We start from the raw sequence: 20,798 nt of genomic DNA, 5'->3' as shown, positions 1-20,798 counted from the left end.
TCTCAAATCCTACGATTTCCAGATTTAATAATTTCTTTTTTTTTTATCTTTTTTCTCTTCTCTTTCTTCCATTTCGTAACTCAATTGAACTGATACTGTTGCTCTGTTTGTTTTTTTTTATCGTTGAATTATTTGATCCTGCTTTGCCTTTTCTTTCTTTTGTTCCTTTTCAGATGATTCAGCCAGGAGTGTAGGAGTCCAGCTCAACCGAGCTCCTCGCGAAGATGGAGCTCTGGGTCCAGCCGTGTTATTTGTATTTTGTTACTCATGTATTTATGTTTTGTATTATGTGTTTACAAAAAGAAGTAGGTTTTTGGTGCCACTGCTTTGGTGGCTTTTCCTGCCTTAAAAAAGAAAATAAATTCAATTCAATTCATCACCAGTACAGATTGTCAATGAAAAGGTCCCACTACTGAAAAAGACCTAATAAAACTTGATTTTCAGTACTTTTCGATATAAGCTAAACTGACATGAACGTATAATTACTACGTTATTCAACGCAAATCCCACAAGCCCTTTTACTTATTTTTTTTATTTCCCACTTAGCATAACCACGTTTCGCTTCAAATTTAATTAATATTTTTACCAGCTTCGTTGTATATGACCGAGGAGAGCAAAGAAGAAACAGAACCAGTGCAACTATTGGAAAAAGGAGAAATTCAACACAAATCCTCCAGTTTCACGTTCCCGGAGTGTCATCTCAAGCTACGAAATCATGCAGAGCTCACGTTTTGTAAAGATATTTATCTTATTTTTTCAAGTTTTTTGCATTTTCTTGTCTCCACACTCTCAAGCGAACTTAATCAAATACAACACCCTGGTACCCTCGGGTAGTTCTCCGGCAGCGGCGGCGTTAAATTCCCTGCTCCCCACCGGGAAGTGGGGATCACCTGGCCGCCTCGAAACATTCCCCTACGGTACCGAGATAAACACCGCGCCAGGCCGCTTACTTGCGCTGCTGGTTCTGGTTGCGGTTCATGTCCTTGGGGAAGGCTCGCTGCGGTGGCGTACGGATTCGGCGGGCTTCCTTCGATCTGTTACGCACCACCTTGGAGTGGATTGCGCACGACACGCAGTAGTGCAGTTTGGCGTACAGCTTGGGCAGCACGTAGGCTGGAATAGGGGAGAAATAGAGGGGATTATTAGAAAAGAAATTTACAACTCATTGATGCGTGTAATTTTGAACTGCAAGCTTATTTCAGATAGCAAATATTACATTATATATCATGTCATATAATCAGCGGTGTTTATCATCATGATAAAGCGGTTGATTCAATGAACCCCACTCTCCCCTATGTTGCCAATCAACTACAGGTTCATAACCTCAAAGTGGCTTGTCGTACAAATCTAGCCGGCAACCCAAAACTTACCGCTGTAGCACGAAGCATCCGAGATATCACGAACGGCCGCGGCCTCGACGATGTTACGGATCACGAACTTCTTGATGGCCTTGTCCTTCGGGACGCAGCGAGCGCAGTTGGTGCAACGCACGGCCTTGACATGACCACGGTTGTGCTTGCAGCGTCCTCCGTTACGCCTTTTCTTGGTCTGAAAGGGATAGAAAAAGTTATCAGTGAATATGCTCCCAAAATTTTCGTTTATTTACACCGGAACGCCATGTTGAAACGCATGTCAAAGAGGTGGCACCGAGGTTCGATACATGGCATCAAGCAGTCGGAGAAATCACAAACAGAAATTCGCACAATTTTCACGGAATTTCACCTCGAATCGAAGCAAACCCCACTCCCATCCATTCTCCGTAACATTGTCCAACAATTTCACTTGATTTCACACAATCCTCGCACCGAAAACCACCGAAAAACACAATTTCGAACCGAACTTACCATTTTTGCGACAGATCAGAACGAGAGCCACGGAAATAGAGAAAGCTAAACCCGTGCGCACACGCGCTTGAAAGCTGTCAAATCTGGTGCGTCCTGCGGGAAAGTGCTGCGTGTAGGCTGACACACTAAAATGTGAGTGCAGCGTTTTACCCAAAAGTCAAACAATCTTTTAACTCAATAGAGCTTTATGACGTTTTGCGTACACACACTAGCGCACCATCTGATTTTGCTGGCTGACAAAATTTAACCTCACTTTATTTTCGTGTACGTACACGCAATACATACGCACGTAGATTACTCTATATCGTGGGCCCGAGATCATGGATAAAAATTACACCGACCAACAAAGGGTCCCCAGAAACACGTGCAATTTGAATTTTTCAAAAATATTTAGACAGGGCCGAATGGATTTTCTCCAAAGTTATTTATAAAATGAAAGATATTTATGAAAAATTCAAAGTGCACGGTTTCTGGGGACCCCAAACTTCATGCTTTCCCTCGAGTTGAGCTTGCGCAGTATTTTTTTCAATTTTTGTAGGTCAGTGTTACAAACCAGAGCCACATTGTTAAACTCTCGAGTTTTTTTTGAAAAGGTCCTATAAACAAAATTTTCATTTTTTGCTTTTTGGGTGTTTTTAGAACCGCCTTGAGTCAGGGGTATTCAAAAACACCCAAAAAGCAAAAAGTAAAAATTTTGTTTATAGGACCCTTTCAAAAAAAACTCGAGAACTGATTTCGGCAGATCCATGGGAGATTATGTGTTGTCAAAAACTACCAAATCATTGAACACATTGAATACACAAAAAACTGTGCTACACTCAAACCCCGATGGTTTGACACCAACTGTTGTCAAACGAACGGGGTCACTTTTTAGTTTGACACCCCTTTTACACGGATTTCACACACACTAACAAACGTTTGTTTTGATAGTGTTCGTGAGCGCCGTGTAAAAGTGACAGTTCGTCACTTTTTAGTTTGACTTTGACCAACCAACGGGGTACAAACTAAAAAAGTGTCAAACGAAAAAGTGACCAACCACCGGGGGTTGAGTGCATAAAAGTATTCACCGCAATCATTTTTTTACAGTTCGATGCCAACGAATTTTTATAAGAAAATCTGCCGCGGTTGATCAATACCAGTTTAACAATCCCACTAATATTTCATGGCATTGCAACGCGTTGAAATTATAGCCAATCTAGCATACACAATGAGTTCTGATAGATCTTTGGGCTCGATTCCGTACCCCGTGTTGAACTCAGCAAGAGTCTTTTCGCTACTCTTTTCGTGACACTTCTAAGAAGAAAATATAAAAATTAACGGCTAGTACGCAGCTCCAAAGAAAATGTCAGATCATGTTTGCAATTTCTGCTGCTCCGAAATCGAGGGGGATGACACTTCGCGATTTGGTTAAAATCGCACCAAATCGCATCAAATTCCACCTTATTCGCTCATCGCCCCTTCATCGTGGTTGTTTTTTGCTCATCGCGGCAAATCGCGCCAGATCGCGCCCATCGTGCTCATCGTGGTCAGATCGTGCTCGAATGAAAATTCTTGTTCAAGCAGTCAGGGTTGCCATGAAATATTCTTTCTTGCAGTTTTCTGTGAAACTAGCCGCACTGTAAAATGTTTATTTTGATGTATTCGAGCAGTCAAAAATAAAAATAAACAACGAATGTGGATTCGGATTCGAGTGAAAATGAGTCTGTTGATTTTTGCCCTGCTGGTTCTGCTCACCGTGGACGGTGGTTCCCGGTTGATGGCCCACTCCGCCGCCGAGGATGAGTTGAACGTGGAGGTTGAAGGAGAGGACGCGTCGATGACGGGACAGGCTGAGGAAACGGATGATTAGCCGGAAACGACGAACTCTCGCGACGCTGATACGTTCCTGTTGTTTACCAGTCCGCTGCACTCCGTTGAATCTGGTTCGCAGTTTGAGCTTCCGGCCGGCTACCCATTTGAGTTCCAACAAAGGAAGCAATGATTTCATCATGGAAACCGTCCAGGCTTTGTTTCGCCATCAAGGTCGACGAGGGCCTGGACGGCGAAACGTTCTTCCTGTACGTGTTCCTGGCCGCAGTCGTCGTGCAGCTGCTCGTCCTCGGCCAGCGGTTCCTTGGTTCGCAAGGCGGTGTTTGACCCGGCAAAGAACGGGTACGATCATCACCAGGCAAGTTTTCAGGAGACGCTGAACTCGCTGAGGCCGGAGGTTGGGGTTAAGCGGGAGATTCGGTTGAGTTCAACTGGGTTGATACCTACTTTGGGGAGGAAGTGATTCGGAAGATTTTGGAGCGGAACTCGATTGCGAATCCGGAGGAGGAGTTGGTTCGTGGGGTTTATCGCAAGTTGTACGACACGTTAATCGCTGAGTTGGATGGAATTGATAACGGCGTTCCGATGTTTTAGGGTGAGCCCAAGTACACGAGTTCCCGCGTGAGGCACTTCAATCCGGCTTGGAATGCGACGGCGGACGACGTCGAAGACGTGGTCAAGCGCTTTGAAAAGGCCAAAGCTTAGGTCGCCGCGGAGTTCATCAACAAGGTGCTTTACTACGCGAACCGTTGGTGGCCGGCAAGGGGCCATCGTGGAAAAGGCCGTCCGGAATCGAGTCGAGGTGCACTTTTGCCCCTGTAAGGAGCACCTGTACGAGCTGGAGGGCGAGCACGGAATCGGCGGCCTGCCCAAGTACGTCATCTACTTCAAAAGGCCGAACGATTGGCGCGTGATCTGCGTCCCGCTGGAAACGGCCAGCTTTGTGTGCCACAATTGGCGCGGCAAGCGGGACAATAAGCTGGAGGAGGTCTCCGGCACCGAGGGAGCGAACTTTTGTCACCAGACGGGCTTCAACGGGGGAAACAGGACGCGTGAGGGTTGCGCTGCAGATTGCCGTGGTCAGTCTGGAGAAGAAGGAGGAGTGAGGGATATTGAAAAACAACGACAAGCGCAAGCAATCGCCGATGGTGCCCAAGAAACCGGAACCACCAACCCCAAGGACGTCGACTTCGTAGTGGATTCCCGCGGAGACGCTCAACAAAATCCAAAACTCCTTTAAACAGCGACAAAATGTCCCACAAGCAGATCCCCCGGCAGCGAAGAGCGAAGCGGGCCATCAGAGACGACTAAATCGCTTTTCTCGCGCGCAACTTGATGATGAGATATCAACGGTTTGGATAAAACCGCAGCATCAGCAACTGGCCACGATGCAGATCGTACTGGATGCATTTGAAAGTGATCCCAACAATGTGAGCGTGAAGATCCACCGGAAGCTAGCCCCGTTCAGGTGTGGTAACCCAGTCAACTCAATAGGGATTCTTAAACAGATTTCAATTCGAATCGTTTACGAATTCCGCTTCAAACGCAACAACCGGTACGTAAACGAAACTGGTTGTTGCGTTTAAAACGGAATTTGTAAACGATTCGAATTGAATTCCGTTTAAGAATTCTGATTGAGTTGACTGTGAACGTGTACCTTTCACAGGGCGATTTAACGCGACCTGGCCCTCCAGAGTGGCGTCCTCGTGATAGCACGGGATCACGGACCGCAATATTTATTGAAAATAAATAATAATAACAAGTTGACTTAATAAATACACGAATTTAAAAGGAATCGCACAGACATTATTTCACGTTGAAGCCGACCTTCTTGCCGATGTTAGCGATTGATTCCATCCCGACGGTGCACAGTATTCGGGCGCTGCTATTCATGATGATTCTCTCGTCGGAAGTGATCTGAAGATAAACTGAATCAGGTTGAAGTCGTGGTATAGATTTGCGCCAGGAGGTTACAGGTAAGACCATCTCGTTCAGAATGGCATACAAGACGGCCATCTTGTCGACATCCGGTCGATGGTGAACGCCTTCGGTCCCAGTTATGTCCATCTTCTACGACTGGAGGAGCTTCTTCTGTTTGCAATGATTTTTCATAAACAGTCCTTTGTCCTCTTTGGTAAGTAAGCCTTGGGAGATGAGTTGGGTACCAAATTTGACCCAGATTTCGCGGCACCTTTCGGGGAATGCGTTGAGGTAGTGGAGAAGGTCGCAGGAGAAGCTCTGGAAGACTGCCTCCGTGTAGACAGTGTTGACGCGCTGCGTGAGCCTGAACCTGAACAACCTGATACCTCAAGTTTCTACTGAATGCGCGGCTGCTGCTCCAAACTGGTTTCTTTCTGGGTGGTCAAACCTTTCCTGTGGTATCAAATCGGTTCCACCGGCTCGGCAACGGCAATTCTTGGCCGATCACTTGTACTTGTACCTCGGCGATTCACTCAAACCTCTCGCAGATGGTTTCCCGCGAGCCGTCCGCCACCTCCGACGAACCATTCCGCAGCTGAAGCTTGACCGAGATCTGATAGTTCGGCTCAAATGTATCAGATGGCCAGCCGCGGCCGCTTCCTGCCGAAAATCACACTCTTCGGCGTGTCTTCGATTGGCGACGACTTCCCTGACGTCACCAGCTGGTTCTGGTTGCCGGCCCATCGTGCCTTGTAGAACGAGTTCATGCCGATTAGGTTTACGTACGCGTACGCATACAGCTGAGATTACCCGCTATTTCCTGACGATTTTTAAAGAGTCGTTTTTAGATTTAGCAAGATAATTACTCTGTCGACTTGCTTACCTGCAGGGCAATCGGGATGTCGTCCGGCGCCACCACCAAAACGTTCCCCGGGTTGAGCGTCCCAAGCCACTAGTTCAGATAGGGTAGATTTCGCCGATGCACTTCGACATGGTTTCGTTCTCCGACTCGTTCTTCATGTCGTGCGCTCCAGCCTTGTGCTGAATGATATTGGACACGTGCTGGTGCAAAAAACTGGACAAACTCGCGTGGGTGTGGCAGTAGGTCCGACCAGAATTCGTGCTTGACCTCGCAGAAGATTCGCAACAGATCGACCATTTCGGCGTCTGAAAAGTGTGCAAACAAGAAGAGCGAGAATGTTAATTACGACAGTCAAGTGGCGCCGGGCTTGCAGCGACAGAGCTCGTGTGAGTCCTCAATGTTGGGCAGTCCTTTACCACTGGGCGGCGGCAACGACTAAGCGGTGGGGATCTGAGAGGGTTCATCATGAACTGTTGCGCGATCCTCTGCAGGCCATTTTGGTTGCAAAGCATCTTCAGGGCCAGGTGGTTGGGCAGGTTCTCGTGCTCGGAATTGATGCTGCTGCTATTTCCACTAGCTGTGGCCACCGTTACAGCTGCTCCAAGCGGTACAGTCGTACCACTTCTGTTGTTGATACTGGTTGTGTCGTGATGTTGCCTCCATCTCCGCCACTCGAGCTCGTGCTGCTTCTGGCCGGGCTGCTACTTTCCGAGATAACACTGCTAGTTCCATCGGAAACCTTCTGCTTTGGTAACTCGTGGGGCACTGCACGTGGCCGCCGGCGTGGATGCAAATACTACCGGCCGGCTCGAGCGATTGTGCGTCCAGCTAACTGATTAGGTGGTTCGTAGTCTGGATGACGTTCGCCGACACTGATGTGACGACGTAGGAACCATATTGTGTTGGTCGCTGTCGCCACCTTAGGCTTGGATTTTGTACTGGTCTGGGACATGGATGCTTCTGCGAACACCATAACCTGGGGGAAGGAGGCATGGAAGGCAGGGGATCGGGTTGGATTTGGGCTCGAAGACCGCGGTTTCAGCGACGACTTCCGGCACAGGAACCTCATCTGGGGCGTCGACATGGGATGTCGTTCGGCTGGCGAAGCGACAGCGGCGACTTCCTCGCCATGCACAGGGGTCATTCCGGCTTGGTCTTCTTCAGCGGCGGCCGTCGAGGCGGCAGTTTCGGTTGTCTCCAAGCTGCTCCAAGCGGTATAGCCGGACCACTTCTGTTGTTGCTACTGTTCGTTGTCGTGGTGTTGCCTCCACCTTTACCACTCGAGCTCGAGCTGCTTCTGGCCGGGCTGCTACTTCCATCGGAAACCTTCTGCTCTGGCACCTCGTGGCACTGCTCGTGGCCGTACTGGTTGCGGTCGTGGCCGCCGGCGTGAATGCAAAACCACCGACATGAACTGGCGAATTGACAGCGGCGATTTCCTCGCCTTTTGCAGGGTTATTCCGGCTTGGAATTCTCTTCGGCGAAAATTCTCGCAGCCACCGTCCTTTTCCTTTATGGCGGGCTTCCGGTTGTCCTTCTTGATTAACGAGAAACTTCGGATGGACCAGGTTTTTATAATCCGGTAGAAAATTTATCCTCCAACAGCCACTTTTTCCACGTGTTTTTTTTTTGTTTTGATTTTCTCTTCCACTGCTCGAATCGAATTTCAGCAAGACCTGTCATTTGGTTGCTGTCAAACTGATTCGAGCAGTGTAAAGCTCACATCGCGCGATTTTTCTACATCGCGCTCACATCGCGATGAAATCGTGCCAGATCGCGGTCATTCTAGGCAATCGTGGCAGATCGCGTTCATCGAAGGTCATCGCAGTTGAATCGCAAGCTCATCTCGGGAGTGTCATCCCCCTCGTCCGAAATAGTTTTTGAGTTTTTTTGTGCTGAAAAATCTGTTTGTTAGAGAAAGTGGCTTAAAATCTGTTTTGAAGTTTAGTTAAACCTAAATTAATATAAATATGTTAAACTTTCTACGAATGTTTACTTATATGTACGCAAACATTGTAAATGGACCAAAGCCGAAGTGTACACAAAGAGTCTGTCCTGCTCGTTACTACATTATAATCTGGGTGCTGAATAGTGGTTCGCAAAACGGCCTCAATTTGGACCTGTCAAAGTGGAACCAATTTACTGTTTGCCAAAAGTAGAGAGTATTGTTATCGATCATTAAAAATATTTGTTTTGCTTGAATGAAAAATGTGCGGCTTTTGAGGACCTGGAGTTGAAATCAAGAAATCTTAAGAAAGTTAAAGGCGTGATCGTCATTTTTTATAATTATGAATGGAAGTTGTTTATGGAATCGATGCGGTTGTATCCATCCAGAAGCTGTCTTCATTGTTTGATTCCTTCACACAAAGAAAAATTACTCTAAATTTAAAAAGATCGTTCGTTGGATTAAAAGTTCGCGTCGGTGAATATTCGTAGAAAGTTCAAACTTTTCAATTTAAAAGTTGGAAAGTTTTTGATACTACTATGCATTTATGGAACAAAATCGTTGTATTGGTAAACGTATTTTACTTTTAATTGGAAAAGAAACCTTTTATGGCAAGAATACACAACATTTAGCACTACAGGGATAATTTCAGAGAAATGTGCTTGGTTTTTTTTACATTTATTTAAAAAAAATTAAACTGTTTGTAAAAAAAGCATTTTTTATTGTATTTAACGCTTCTCCACTAGCTTCAGCCCAAGGTAAGCCAATATCCGAGTCCAAGCTGTACCGATTCATACGGTACGCCACCGGTCACTTCCGAATACCCCAGGACGGTTCCTGATGAAGGTTTCGACGCGCGACAGCAGTGTAACACGATGGTCACGTTTCTGGCCTCAATTAGGATAGTCTTGGAGGAGTTGGCCGTTGATTCGGGAAGGGTGGTCGACGTTTTCCGGCTGGAAAGTAAAGTGCTTGAACGGGGAGTTCCCGATCCTGGAAGCACATCCGGAACATGGAATTGATGAGGCCCTCGGAACGGAATTCGATTTTGAGCACGTAATCCTACTTCGGGAATGACACAGATTTTTTTTTGGCTCACTGTCCAGGTTCATTCGGCTGAAGCTGCGCCGTCGCGAGGTGAGTGTTTGTGGGCGGGAAGTTGCTAAAAGAGATGGAAAGTAAGTGAAGTTGGCTAGCCACTGCACACATTCTCAATACTCACCGGTGTTGTAAACCGCCGGTACCGAGTGCAACATCTGCGCTGACCACCTCCGATTATGTAGCTTTTCGTCGTCCTCCTCTTCGTCGGATCCTTCTCCTCACCGTGAAAGTAAACTTTCTCGTACTTGTCCAAAAACTGGAAGTTAATCTTCTTCAACGCAATCTCGTTGTTCACGCAACGCTTTGGCAGCGCCATCTCCTCGATGGTCTCGCCCCAGTCCTCGCGGGAATTGACCTTCAATCACCAATCCCGGGCCACCACCACCGAATACAACCGGTGCGAATCCACATTCCTACCTCTCATCTTACAAAAACAAACATAATCAATCACAAACCCCCCAAACACTCAAGCTTCCTTCTTACGCATTCCGGCCGTGGAACAGCTGCAGTTCCTGCAGGAAGCTGGCCTTGTCCTTTTCGAGCACTCGACCTCGTCCCGCTCCTGCACCACCCTCCTTCGAAGGCGTTCCGCTGCTGCTGTTTGGCTCACGAAGGTTTTCGCGTCCGAGTCCTGGCTGCTGCCGCGGTCGGCTTTGCTTGCGTCCTAGACTCACCAGCACCACCGGACCCACCAAAGTGTTTGTTTACATTTGCGACTTAGGCGTACACGGTTACACGAGAACGTCAAAATGAAAGAAAGTTTACAGTCGAATTAAAAGGAAAAACTTTTAAATCAGTGAGCAATCAGATTTTCAAAAACTGTAGCAGTCAAAGTTTTCATTTTCAAAACAAGAAAAAAACTTTTAATGTAGCAAATTTTAACAACTTTTTAATTCGAAAGTAAGTTACTTTTGTCATTACAGTAATATTTTTTTGTGTGTTGTTTGATTCCGTTTGAAAACCTTGTTTTGTGAATTTCTACTCTGTTTGTTGGATCAGCTTCGCTAGAATTAGCGATGTTTTTTCGCTGGACAAGGAAGAGCTGCAGGATTCCAAAATCAGCCATGTAATTTATCTGCGACATCGCAGAATGACACTCTCGTCGCAGTTCTTCGTCACAAGAAAAATCTCTTCTAACTGATCGAGACGTGACAATTTTCCAGCAAAAAATGTCAAAAACTAGACAAAATAAAACACATACTACTGATTATAGAACAGCTCATTTACCAGTAAGAAAAAAGTCATGCTTGTGCTTGAACAGCCTCCTAATTTGTAGATGTAAACAAAGTGGGATCATTCGAAAATCACGTTAAGCATTCTCTCTATTCATCACCCAGATTATAATGTAAACATCCACTGACACAAGAAGGACAGACTGTTTGTTTCTAGGTTTGTTTACACTTCGGCTTTGGCCCATTTACAATATTTTGCATGATTTATTTTTCTTATTGTGTGAATTCAAATTAAAAGGCACCCAAACGTCAAAATCTATTGTCAAACGGATATTTTTTACCCAATAATTTTAGAGCTAAAAGCTGTCACTCCGTGTGTCGCTCTTTGTAAAGTCGTGCTTTCCATTTCATTAGGGCACAAAACTTTTGTAAACAAGAGTGTATCCCTCTTACACCTTATGCAAACTGTCATTTGAGTGAAAGGGATACACTAGTGTTTACAAAAGTTTTGTGCCCTTTTGAAATTTTAGGCTCCAAGTTATCAGTTATTTCTATTTATTTATGATTCTTTTCCTTGATTTGTTTAGGGCGAACTCATTAAGCGTGCACACAGCAAATCCGACGCGCGCCAGTGTGAACGCGACCGTTTCCGCTGCAGCGTCGCCGCTTCTCTGATTTTGCGTCAGTTTTGTTTTTGTTTTGCACTGTTGCAGTTGTCAGCTTCGCAGTTTCTGCTGTTCTCCGAAATAGTTTTTGATTTTTTTTGTGCTGAAAAATAAATAACTTGTTTGTTAGAGAAAGTGGCCTGATTTCTGGTTTAGAGTTTGGTTAAACCTTTTTTTTCCCCGACAAATTAGTAGCATCTTCCAGTGATGACCTTCGTGTAAGTAGATTACCTCGAAGTGGAAAAAAGACTCGATTCGTCATCGCAAAAAGCCTTGGTCGTGGAAAAGCGATTTATCATCACAAAAAGATAAGCGGATTGTGTGGATCGTGCGTGGGTTAGAGAACTCTATTATTCTACCGTCAGTTGGGGTGACATTGGACTTAGAGGGAACATAGGGCAAAAAGATTTGTAACGGGTTTTATAGAGCATCTTTTAATGATTATAAACCAACCCAACAACAGACTAAAACAACAAAACTTTCTTTTGGAATGAACAAAAACAGGTTCGTTTTAGAATGGGCCAAAATACACATGGCCCATAGTCACCCCCACCGACGGTTTTTACTATAGATTCCACATACATTGAAGCGGGTTGAGCGCGGAGAAGAATCGAGAAAGAGCTACCGCAAGAGAGAGCGAGCTTTTTTGATTAGCTCAAGTCAAGTCTTGTATCTCGTTGGTGTCGGACGTGTCGCCGGAACGTAGGATCCCTTTTGAAACCGGCTAAACTGTGTAATAGCTTCATTCTGTTACGTGATTTGTTCCGTTGTCCATCAGCCAGTGTGGTTGGGTATTAATTAGATTAACGTAAGATAGCTACATTTAGAGGAAATATTCAAAAGAAAATGTCCGTGCTTCGTGTATTCACCCGTAACATGGCCACGGCGGCAAAAATTAACAACGTTGTGATCATCGGCGGGGGCCTTATGGGCTCCGGAATCGCTCAGGTAAGTCACATCTTTGTAATTTGCGCTATCAGGCCAGACAACGATTCCGATGATCTTTGCTCGCGAGTCCAAAGGTCGACGACGTCCATGTTTATATTTGCTCGAGTGCCGGCAGCACGGTGTCGACTCGGAGTGAGTTTCAACTAGATTACTGATTGGAAATCGATACTTTGTAGGTCGCAGCAGCAACCGGTCACAACGTGACGATCGTAGAGATGAACGATCAGCTGGTGGGCAAAGCTCTCGGCGGTATCAAGAAAAGTCTTGAACGTGTCGCAAAGAAGCAGTTCAAAGATGACGCCGCCAAGGGCCAACAATACGTCGACGGCACGCTGAGCAAGCTGAAGGGCTCGACCAAGCTGGAGGAAGCCGTGGCCAGCACGGATCTGGTCGTGGAAGCCATCGTCGAAAAAATGAACATCAAACACGAACTGTTCAGCAAAATGGACGCCGCTGCCCCGGCCAGCACCATCTTCACCAGCAACACCTCGTCGCTGTCGATCGCGGAAATTGGCGCGGTCACCAAGCGGCAGGACCGCTTCGGAGGCTTGCACTTCTTCAACCCGGTCCCGATGATGAAGCTGCTGGAGGTCATTCGCACCGAAAAGACCTCCGAAGAAACGTACCAACAGCTGATGGAATTCGGCAAGAAGCTCGGCAAAACGTGCATCACCTGCAAGGACACGCCCGGATTCGTGGTGAACCGACTGCTCGTGCCGTACATGGCCGAGGCGATCCGTCTGCTCGAGCGGGGCGACGCCAGCGCGCGGGACATTGACATCGCGATGAAACTCGGCGCCGGCTATCCTATGGGGCCGTTCGAACTGAGCGACTACGTTGGGTTGGACACGACGAACAACATCATTCACGGGTGGCACGAAAAGTTCCCGGAGAATCCGCTGTTCAATCCGCCCAAGATGCTGGAAAAGCTGGTCTCCGAGGGCAAGCTGGGCGTCAAGAGCGGGGAAGGGTTCTATTCGTACAAGAAGTAATGTCGGGAGGGGGGTCGAGTACAGGGAGGCATTTTTTGTTAGATGAGATTGTAAAATCACTTTAGCTTTTGAATCTCTATTCATCGGTTGAGAGATTGGCAAAAGACAAAATAAATTCCATTTGCATGCGAAATAAATATTTTCAACATTAGTCGTGGCATCTAAATTAGTTTGTCGAAATCGTCAATATGATGACCATTTTGTTAAAAGCAAGTTCAACGAGCGTCAAATTCAGTCGTTCAAGCAAGGTTTTATCTCTGGTTGATTGCATTTTTAAACAATCGTACAAGATACGTTATCAACGTGCGTCGCGGGCGGGTTGTCTTGTGCTTTAGCTTTTGAAGAAGTATTGCTCAGTTTCAGGTTTGTGATTATATTCAAAACAGTAGTTAATTAGTTGTGCAAAACAGTGCGAGTTTGAGTTTCGATATGAAATTCGCTTTCATAAGACGTAAATAAGTGTGCGGTTTGTGTGCCCACAAAGTTTTTTTCCTATGAAAAAGGAAGCAAATTGCGTCAGATTTATATTGCCAATTAAACTTCGTTTGAAACAATTGTCTTCAAAACCGTCAAAAAGTTGAAAATTCGGGATTTTCTTCAAAAATCAGGAAAAGTCTGGAACTCATTGATACCAACGTTGTTAACGATAAGCTTATCGTGCTTCGATACGATACCAAAACGATACTGCTATATTTATCGAAGTACGGTAACACTGACCTACAAAAAATTACAAAAATTACTAAATCGAGAGGAAGCATGTAGTTTGGGGTCCCCAGAAACACGTGCACCTTGAATTTTTCAAAAATATTTAGACAGCGCCGAATGGTTTTTCTTCAAAGTTTGTATGGAGAATTCGGGCGGTTCGTCGCAGTTGCATACAAACAAAAATTGCACACACTGTCCCAGTTAATCGGAATTCTGAAACGGAATTCAATTCGAATCGTTTACGTATTCCGTTTCAGAATTCCGATTGAGTTGACTGGGGTGTGGAGCGAACAGCACTAATTCTTCATACAAACTTTGGAGAAAACCCATTCAGCCATGTCTAAATATTTTTGAAAAATTCAGGGTGCACGCGTTTCTGGGGACCCCAAACTACATGCTTCCCCTGGAGTTGAGTCTACGCAGAAATTTTGTTGGTCGGTGTAATTCAGCACTCGTCACATGCATAAAATACCGTACTTTTTGTAAACATTAAAATTTTTATTATATGGCATTAAAGAACTCAACGCTAAAATTTTATACAGTGCAAATCCACGCAAAATTACGAGTCTTTTTATACCCATATTTGAAATCATACAAATTTCAATATTATAAATTGTTTGTGAAAAATTAAGTACATTTGAACTTTTATTTAAATTTTTATTAAAAAAATAAATAATAATAATTCAAAACATATGTTTTCTGTAAATTCTAGATTACTTTTTCAAAACCACAAGTGCGCCATGGGTTTCCTATGTACATAGGACCTTTTGAAAAAAATAAGTAAGATTTTTTTTTAAATCAAATAGAAAATAAAAAATAACAAAACACAGACCTTTTTTTAATTTCAGAAATTAAAAAAATAGAAAATTTCAAAACAAAAAAAAATTAATGCATCAGATTAAAAAAAACAAAGAATCAAATTAGAAAAAAAATAAAAATTTCTTTGATTTCAACAATTTTACAGGTAAAAAAACTTCCAAGTATAGCAATTTTTCGATCCTTACTTTTTTTTAATTGATTCTTATTTTTATTTACAGTCTAGCCTCGATTATCCGAAGGCCTTGGAAACATTTCACTTCGGATAATCAAAACTTCGGATCAAGTGCCCTGATTGTTCCGAAAAGACTCATTCACTCGCGATAACAAATCGAACGCGACGAAAAACTGCTCTGACCGTTTCTTACCTTTTGTCACTTCCACACCATCGCTACTGAAAACTCTCTCTTTGTTCTCCCTCTCACTTCAATCGGGTAGTACAGCGAATGGCTCAAAGAAGCTGATTGCTTTGATTATTTATTAATCTGCTTAACATCAATGTATCAAAAATGTTTTGCAATTTTTTTGATACAGTCCAGACTCGATTATCCGAAGCCCTCGGAAAAATTTCACTTCGGATAATCGAATCACGAAAAAAATATTTTTTTTCGTTGTCCAATTTTTGATTGTCGTGCTTAAACTACTCTAAAATGATTTAAAATTGTGAAATTCCAAGATGGCGGCCAAAATGGCCGGACAAAAAAAAATAAAAAAATGCATTTTTTGATCTAAAACGCAATAAAATATTCAAATTTGACTAAAATGGGGTCGCAGAACTCAAATTTCAGGTTATACTTTTAATTAAAAAAAAATGAAAAATAATTATTTTGGTCATGATTCGATTATCCGAAGTCCCATACAATCCTTCGGATAATCGAACTTCGGATAATCGAAACTTCGGATAATCGAGGCTTCGGATAATCGAGTCTGGCCTGTAACACAACATCAAAGACATAGGGGAAATATACCCATTTTAATCACTCTAAGCCGTTCGACCAATTCTCATCACTTTTGCAGTTTTCCGCTATTAAATCAACATTTTCAGATGTATCAACAAAGAAGAGTTGCTTGCTCACTTTTATTTGAGCTATTTATTACTTTGGAACAGTCAAAAACACTTTATGAAAGCTGTAATTCATGATCAAAGTGCTGATAGGCCGATAATAGAAATAGGCTGAGAAAGGGTATAGTTCCCCTATGTGACAGCAATTTCCACCATACCAAATATAAAATGACGCCAAACTGTGGTAGCGCAGGCCAAGAGAGCACCTCGCTGGTATTTTGTTAGATTCCCTCCTCTCTGAACATATTCGTTTGTGACTCGGGACGGAGTAGGCAAAGAAATTCACGAAGTACCTAGGTGTTTGTTTCGCTGCGTGAAGCGATTGGTCAAGGCGCTGACAGCTATCGGGTCGTGTTCGCTCGTGAATGGTTGCGCGCTCCAGTCGGCAAAGATTCGTTCGGCGATGAGTGATTGATTTCTGATCAGGACCATTGCTTCAGTTAATCGACTCACAAAAAAAAAATCTTTTTTTTTTCCTATTTTGTATTGTCGAGCTCAAGTACGGCCCCCAAACTACGCTAAAGCGATTTAGAATTTTTAAATCCAGGATGGTGGCGAAAACTACGTAATGAAATATTGAAAAAATGCATTTTGTAACTTAGGCCGTTGCAAATATTTTTCAAAGTTTATGTCGCCCCCCCCTTCAAAATTGGTCCGAAAAATCAGGGGGCAAAAAATATTTGAGTTCTGTAACGTTTCAAAGTAGAATCACTTCTGAACAAAAGATTGTTATACCGATTCTTTTTAGATAAATTTGTAGATGCGTACCGAATGAAGTAAAACTAAATCTCATACAAAGAGGGGACTACAAACGCATCCATTACAAAATGTCCAGCATAAAGAACGTGGTCGTCGTAGGCGCCGGAACCATGGGATCGGGCATCGCATTGGTATGACCCAATCATGAGATCCCGTTGAGGACCAACTCGGACCAACCAAAAAAAAAAAAAAACCCTTCCTTTGTAGGTTTCAGCCGCCACCGGTCACTCCACCAGTGTGGTCGATTTGAACGCGCAGGTGCTGGAAAAGGCGCGTGGGGAAATCGAAAAGAATGCCGCCCGCTTGGGGCGCAAATTCTTCAAGGATGATCCGCAGGCGGCCGGTGCACTCGTTGCGGAAACTCTCGGTAGGGTGAAGTATTGCGCCGAGTTGGAGGCGGCGGTTCGGGAGGCCGATCTGGTGATTGAAGCGATCGTGGAGAACGTGAAGATCAAGCAGGAACTTTTCAAGAAGATTGATGAGGTTTGGGTTTGAATGTTGGTTGATTTGTTGTTGGGGGATCTTTTTTAAGTTTGATTTGTTTGCAGATCGCTCCTCAGCATACAATTTTCGTGAGCAACACTTCGTCGCTGTCAATCGTGGAGTTGGGTAGCGTGACCAAGCGCGAGGATCGCTTCGCCGGGTTTCATTTCTTCAATCCGGTGCCGCTGATGAAGTTGGTTGAGGTGATTAAGACGGATAAGACTTCGGAGGAGACGAACGCGAGTTTGTTGGCTTTCGGAGGTGCCCTTGGGAAGACTTGTATTAGCTGCAAGGACACTCCGGGTTTCATCGTAAACCGGTTGCTGTTGACGATCATTTCGGAAGCACTTGGAATGCTGGAACGTGGTGACGCTAGTTTGAAGGACATCGATACAGCGTTAAAGTTGGGACTGGGTCATCCCATGGGGCCGTTTGAGCTGATGGACATGATTGGGCTGGATGTTACGTTGAATATTATGCAGGAACGACAGGCGCGAAATCCTAATGACTTATCGCTAAGGCCAAGCCCCACCTTGGTGAAGTTAGTTTCGGAAAATAAACTTGGCGTTAAAAATGGTGAAGGATTCTTCAACTACAAGTAGACTGATTATGCATTTATATTAACTTACACTTGGTTTTGGGAAGCTATTTTTTGTTAAATTTTGAAAATATATATCGAGCAACGGTGCCGCAAACACATACCAACCTGCGTTATCAATTAATAATCCGAACTTAGTTACTTTGTCCCCCGTTCCCAAACACGCTCCTTTATCGATCACATGTGGTGTGATTCATGAACGCGAGACGCGCAAGGGATTTAGTCCGAAAGATAAAGACGTTTCGGACGATTAAAATTAGAGGCAGCAGCTCCGCTTTTCGTACGATAAATCAACTTTCCTCCACAAAGGCTCGCGCAAAACGGTCGCACTTTTCAAATTGTTAATTTTGAATCTTCTTCGAAAATCGTCTAGTTATGAGCCATCATCATCTTAAGCTTCCGCCCTACCAGAAGAGACGAGGCCATGCGAGCAGTTTGAGCGGCAAGAAGCAACCGGTGCTGGGACTTGGGATGTCTGGCGATCAGCCGTACCCGGTGTTCCCGGAGGGGGTTCAACCGCTGGAGAACCAGGTGGCGGGTCATACGTTTGAGCAGGGAACCGACATTCTTGGTGAGTTGAATTGTACTGACTGTCTGTAAAAGTAAATCTTTCCCAGTTCCTGAGGGGAACACCCTTGAAGAGTATCGGGGCCGGCATTTACAAAGCGGATTCAGTGGCAATTTTTTTCACTCAACTAATGTTAACATGTTTTAGGTTAATGTTAACATTCCATAGGTCGCCTCCCTAAGGTGTCGTGATAAGGTCCAGTTTGTGACGACACACTACCTTCCCTTTACTAAGCAATCGAATCCAGAAGAGAAACGATCACCAGTTGTGTTGGTCCGAGCCGGGATTTGAACCCCGATCTACCGCTTACGAGGCGGAAGCTTTACCACTAGGCTACGTGGCTCGGTCAACTGACTGCCTGGAATGAATTTTAATCTTGATGATCTTATTCTAGGCCTGCTCAAGAACCTGGACGATGGCAGTATACTTAAACCGGCGGGCAAGGTGCTGTGTGGCGTGCGGGAGATCAAGTTCTACGAAACGATCCAGGCGGCCACGACGGAGAAAGATTTGGTTCCGCTGAAGGAGTTCATTCCCGGGTACAAGGGTCACCTCAAGCTGCCCATTGACGGCAAGCCGGTGGAGTTTATCAAGCTGGCGGATTTGACCCACGGCATGCTGGAACCGTGCATCATGGACGTGAAGATCGGCTGCCGCACCTGGGACCCGTTGGCCACGCCGGAGAAGCGAAAGGCCGAAGAGTCCAAGTATCAGGCGTGCAAGCGCAATCTGGGCATGTGCATTCCGGGCTTCCAGGTGTACTCGATCGTCAACGGGCGGCGGATGCGGTACGGCAAAGAATACGGAAAGAAGCTGACCGAGGTCACCGTGAAGGATGGTGAGTTGAATTTTATGAAATTCATTTCTTCTCCAACGAAAGCTTGTTTTTGCAGCATTCCGCAAGTTTCTGAACGCCGACAGCGGCCTTTGCCGGCAGCTGCTGATGCAGTTCCTGTCCGACTTGTGGAACATCCAGAAGTGGGCGCGAACGCAAACGACGTACCGGCTGTACTCGAGCTCGGTTCTGCTCGTGTACGACGCCCGCCGGCTCAAGCCAGTATTGCAGTATCAAACCAAAAGTCTGAACAGTTCCAGCGCGAAACTGAACAACAGTAGTGGCAACCTTAGCGGCACTTCGCCGGCGCACAGCAGCGGCTCCAGCAGTCGTCCAAGCTCTCCGACGCAGGTCGTGCCGGCCGGCACCGACTCCGGGGTCGAACCACTGCAGCACTACTACAAAATCCAAAGAAGCCATTCGACGATGAACAACTACGAAGAGGTACCAATTGTCTAACAAACGCTGTAAGTACACCTTTTCTAAATTTCCCCTTTCTCTCTTACCCATTTCCGCTGCGCTCCGCCAAGGACATGAAGGCCATGCGCGAAAATTACGTCTTCATGCGGGACAATCTAGTCGGGTCGTACGAGAGCAAAGTGTGGGCCAGCGCTCGTATGATCGATTTCGCTCATGCCTTCCCGGCGGAGGAGCCCGGCACGATCGACACCAACTACTTGCAGGGAATTGAGAGCTTGGTGCGCATATTCGAGGAATTCCTCAAGGAGTGCGAGGCGGAAAACGCACCGAAACAGGGTGTAGCTTAAGCTAGAGAGATCACATCATGATTCCAGTGTATTGTTGTATTTATTAGTCTTGCTCGTGACCACGAACCATGCACAACCCAGATGCATTTACCAAATTTGCATCAAAAGCTAAATAATTTAAAATAACAAGAAATATCCGCTAAGCCGGTCGCATCGAGTGTGTCATTATTAGTTAGGCGTTACTTAATACACTTTAGAACCATTTTGCTTTCCCGGCCTTTCTTTACAAAATTTCGGGAAGGGAAAGAGCCATTGTTTACAGACAAAGATATTTAGACCCGGCTGCGGGACGTAATACGCTTAAGTTAACTCTTAACTCTAGGACGTAAGTGCCACTTTGAGGACATTATTGTATGGCGAGAATTACATTATTAAACATTATAAATATGCGGCGCAGAAGTTTACCCCCAAAATGGTAGAAAAGTGGTTGGCTTTAGCAAAAATAGATTGTTTGAAAGAAATTCCTTTTGGCAAACTCGCTGGTGCTTTCTACATCGATTTTATTCTAAATTAAATTGTTTTCACATGTTTCACATATATTTATTTGTCTTAGTTATAAATAAATTTTAAACTTTGCTTTTAAGCATTCGATTATAAACTACTGTTTTTTTATTCACTTGCAAGCTTCTTCCTATTTATCCTGCTACTACTAGTATTCTAAGTTAAACTCGTTTTTTTGTTTTTTCTTCGTTATTGTTACGCTTTCTTGAGTCCAGGCACTCGCATCTCAGTTTATCGCGCTCGTTTTTGTTCAATAATTTTTATTTAATATATTCAAAGCATTCGGTGTTAAACATTGTTCATATTACTTATTATAACTGAGTTAAATACCTGAGGATTACGACTTAAAACAAATTTCAACGCGTGAAACAAATAAATTAACACAAAACTACACATGAATCGAAATGAAGAAAAACCGTACAAAAAAATCTAAGTTGTATTTTTT

General features: G+C 44.7%; 4 protein-coding genes and 1 pseudogene across 11 annotated transcripts; 4 read left to right on the top strand and 1 right to left on the bottom strand.

The window, feature by feature from the left end:
* Positions 1–724: 724 nt before the first annotated feature.
* Positions 725–1,976, bottom strand: LOC128092941 (40S ribosomal protein S26). The gene is made up of 3 exons (XM_052708146.1): positions 1,845–1,976; positions 1,371–1,548; positions 725–1,113 (listed from the first exon to the last, which is right to left on the bottom strand). The coding sequence occupies exons 1-3, from the start codon at positions 1,845–1,847 to the stop codon at positions 947–949; spliced, it is 348 nt and encodes a 115-aa protein (XP_052564106.1). The 5' UTR covers positions 1,848–1,976; the 3' UTR covers positions 725–946.
* A 1,845-nt stretch (positions 1,977–3,821) lies between these two features.
* Positions 3,822–5,001, top strand: LOC128092695 (MYG1 protein-like; annotated as a pseudogene).
* A 6,307-nt stretch (positions 5,002–11,308) lies between these two features.
* LOC120416726 (inositol polyphosphate multikinase) lies at positions 11,309–20,260 on the top strand. The gene is made up of 5 exons (XM_039578552.2): positions 11,309–11,536; positions 18,056–18,253; positions 18,645–19,088; positions 19,144–19,529; positions 19,616–20,260. Exons 2-5 carry the CDS (start codon positions 18,058–18,060, stop codon positions 19,850–19,852), a joined length of 1,263 nt encoding a protein of 420 aa, XP_039434486.2. The 5' UTR covers positions 11,309–11,536; positions 18,056–18,057; the 3' UTR covers positions 19,853–20,260.
* Positions 11,571–17,783, top strand: LOC120416728 (hydroxyacyl-coenzyme A dehydrogenase, mitochondrial-like). Of its 8 annotated transcripts, XM_052707995.1 has the most exons (5): positions 14,676–14,743; positions 14,812–15,213; positions 16,591–16,732; positions 16,809–17,084; positions 17,150–17,783. In XM_052707995.1, the coding sequence occupies exons 3-5, from the start codon at positions 16,670–16,672 to the stop codon at positions 17,684–17,686; spliced, it is 876 nt and encodes a 291-aa protein (XP_052563955.1). In that variant the 5' UTR covers positions 14,676–14,743; positions 14,812–15,213; positions 16,591–16,669; the 3' UTR covers positions 17,687–17,783. The 8 variants fall into 8 exon arrangements, with proteins under 8 accessions (XP_039434488.2, XP_052563952.1, XP_052563956.1 ...); XM_039578554.2 differs by lacking the exons at positions 14,676–14,743; positions 14,812–15,213 and adding an exon at positions 11,571–12,051; XM_052707992.1 differs by lacking the exons at positions 14,676–14,743; positions 14,812–15,213 and adding an exon at positions 11,571–12,109.
* LOC128092896 (hydroxyacyl-coenzyme A dehydrogenase, mitochondrial-like) lies at positions 12,097–13,409 on the top strand. Its single transcript, XM_052707989.1, has 2 exons — positions 12,097–12,266; positions 12,443–13,409. The coding sequence occupies exons 1-2, from the start codon at positions 12,165–12,167 to the stop codon at positions 13,256–13,258; spliced, it is 918 nt and encodes a 305-aa protein (XP_052563949.1). The 5' UTR covers positions 12,097–12,164; the 3' UTR covers positions 13,259–13,409.
* Positions 20,261–20,798: the final 538 nt, after the last annotated feature.

Source organism: Culex pipiens, chromosome 2 (genome assembly GCF_016801865.2).
Source record: "Culex pipiens pallens isolate TS chromosome 2, TS_CPP_V2, whole genome shotgun sequence".
In the NCBI taxonomy this organism is placed as follows: Eukaryota; Metazoa; Arthropoda; class Insecta; order Diptera; family Culicidae; genus Culex; species Culex pipiens.
The sequence above is the reverse complement of the archived record's forward strand: the minus strand, read 5'-3'. Positions and strand labels throughout refer to the sequence as shown.

Bases quoted from the DNA above. Each gene is read 5' to 3' on its own strand.
- LOC128092941 (XM_052708146.1), bottom strand. The intron at 1,114-1,370 runs GTAAGTTTTGGG...CCCCTATTCCAG, and splicing joins GGATGCTTCGTGCTACAGCG to CCTACGTGCTGCCCAAGCTG.
- LOC128092896 (XM_052707989.1), top strand. From the start codon at position 12,165: ATGTCCGTGCTTCGTGTATTCACCCGTAACATGGCCACGGCGGCAAAA. The intron at 12,267-12,442 runs GTAAGTCACATC...GATACTTTGTAG, and splicing joins TGGGCTCCGGAATCGCTCAG to GTCGCAGCAGCAACCGGTCA.
- LOC120416728 (XM_039578554.2), top strand. From the start codon at position 16,670: ATGTCCAGCATAAAGAACGTGGTCGTCGTAGGCGCCGGAACCATGGGA. The intron at 16,733-16,808 runs GTATGACCCAAT...CTTCCTTTGTAG, and splicing joins TGGGATCGGGCATCGCATTG to GTTTCAGCCGCCACCGGTCA. The intron at 17,085-17,149 runs GTTTGGGTTTGA...ATTTGTTTGCAG, and splicing joins TTTTCAAGAAGATTGATGAG to ATCGCTCCTCAGCATACAAT.
- LOC120416726 (XM_039578552.2), top strand. From the start codon at position 18,058: ATGAGCCATCATCATCTTAAGCTTCCGCCCTACCAGAAGAGACGAGGC. The intron at 19,089-19,143 runs GTGAGTTGAATT...TTGTTTTTGCAG, and splicing joins CGAGGTCACCGTGAAGGATG to CATTCCGCAAGTTTCTGAAC. The intron at 19,530-19,615 runs GTACCAATTGTC...CGCTCCGCCAAG, and splicing joins CGATGAACAACTACGAAGAG to GACATGAAGGCCATGCGCGA.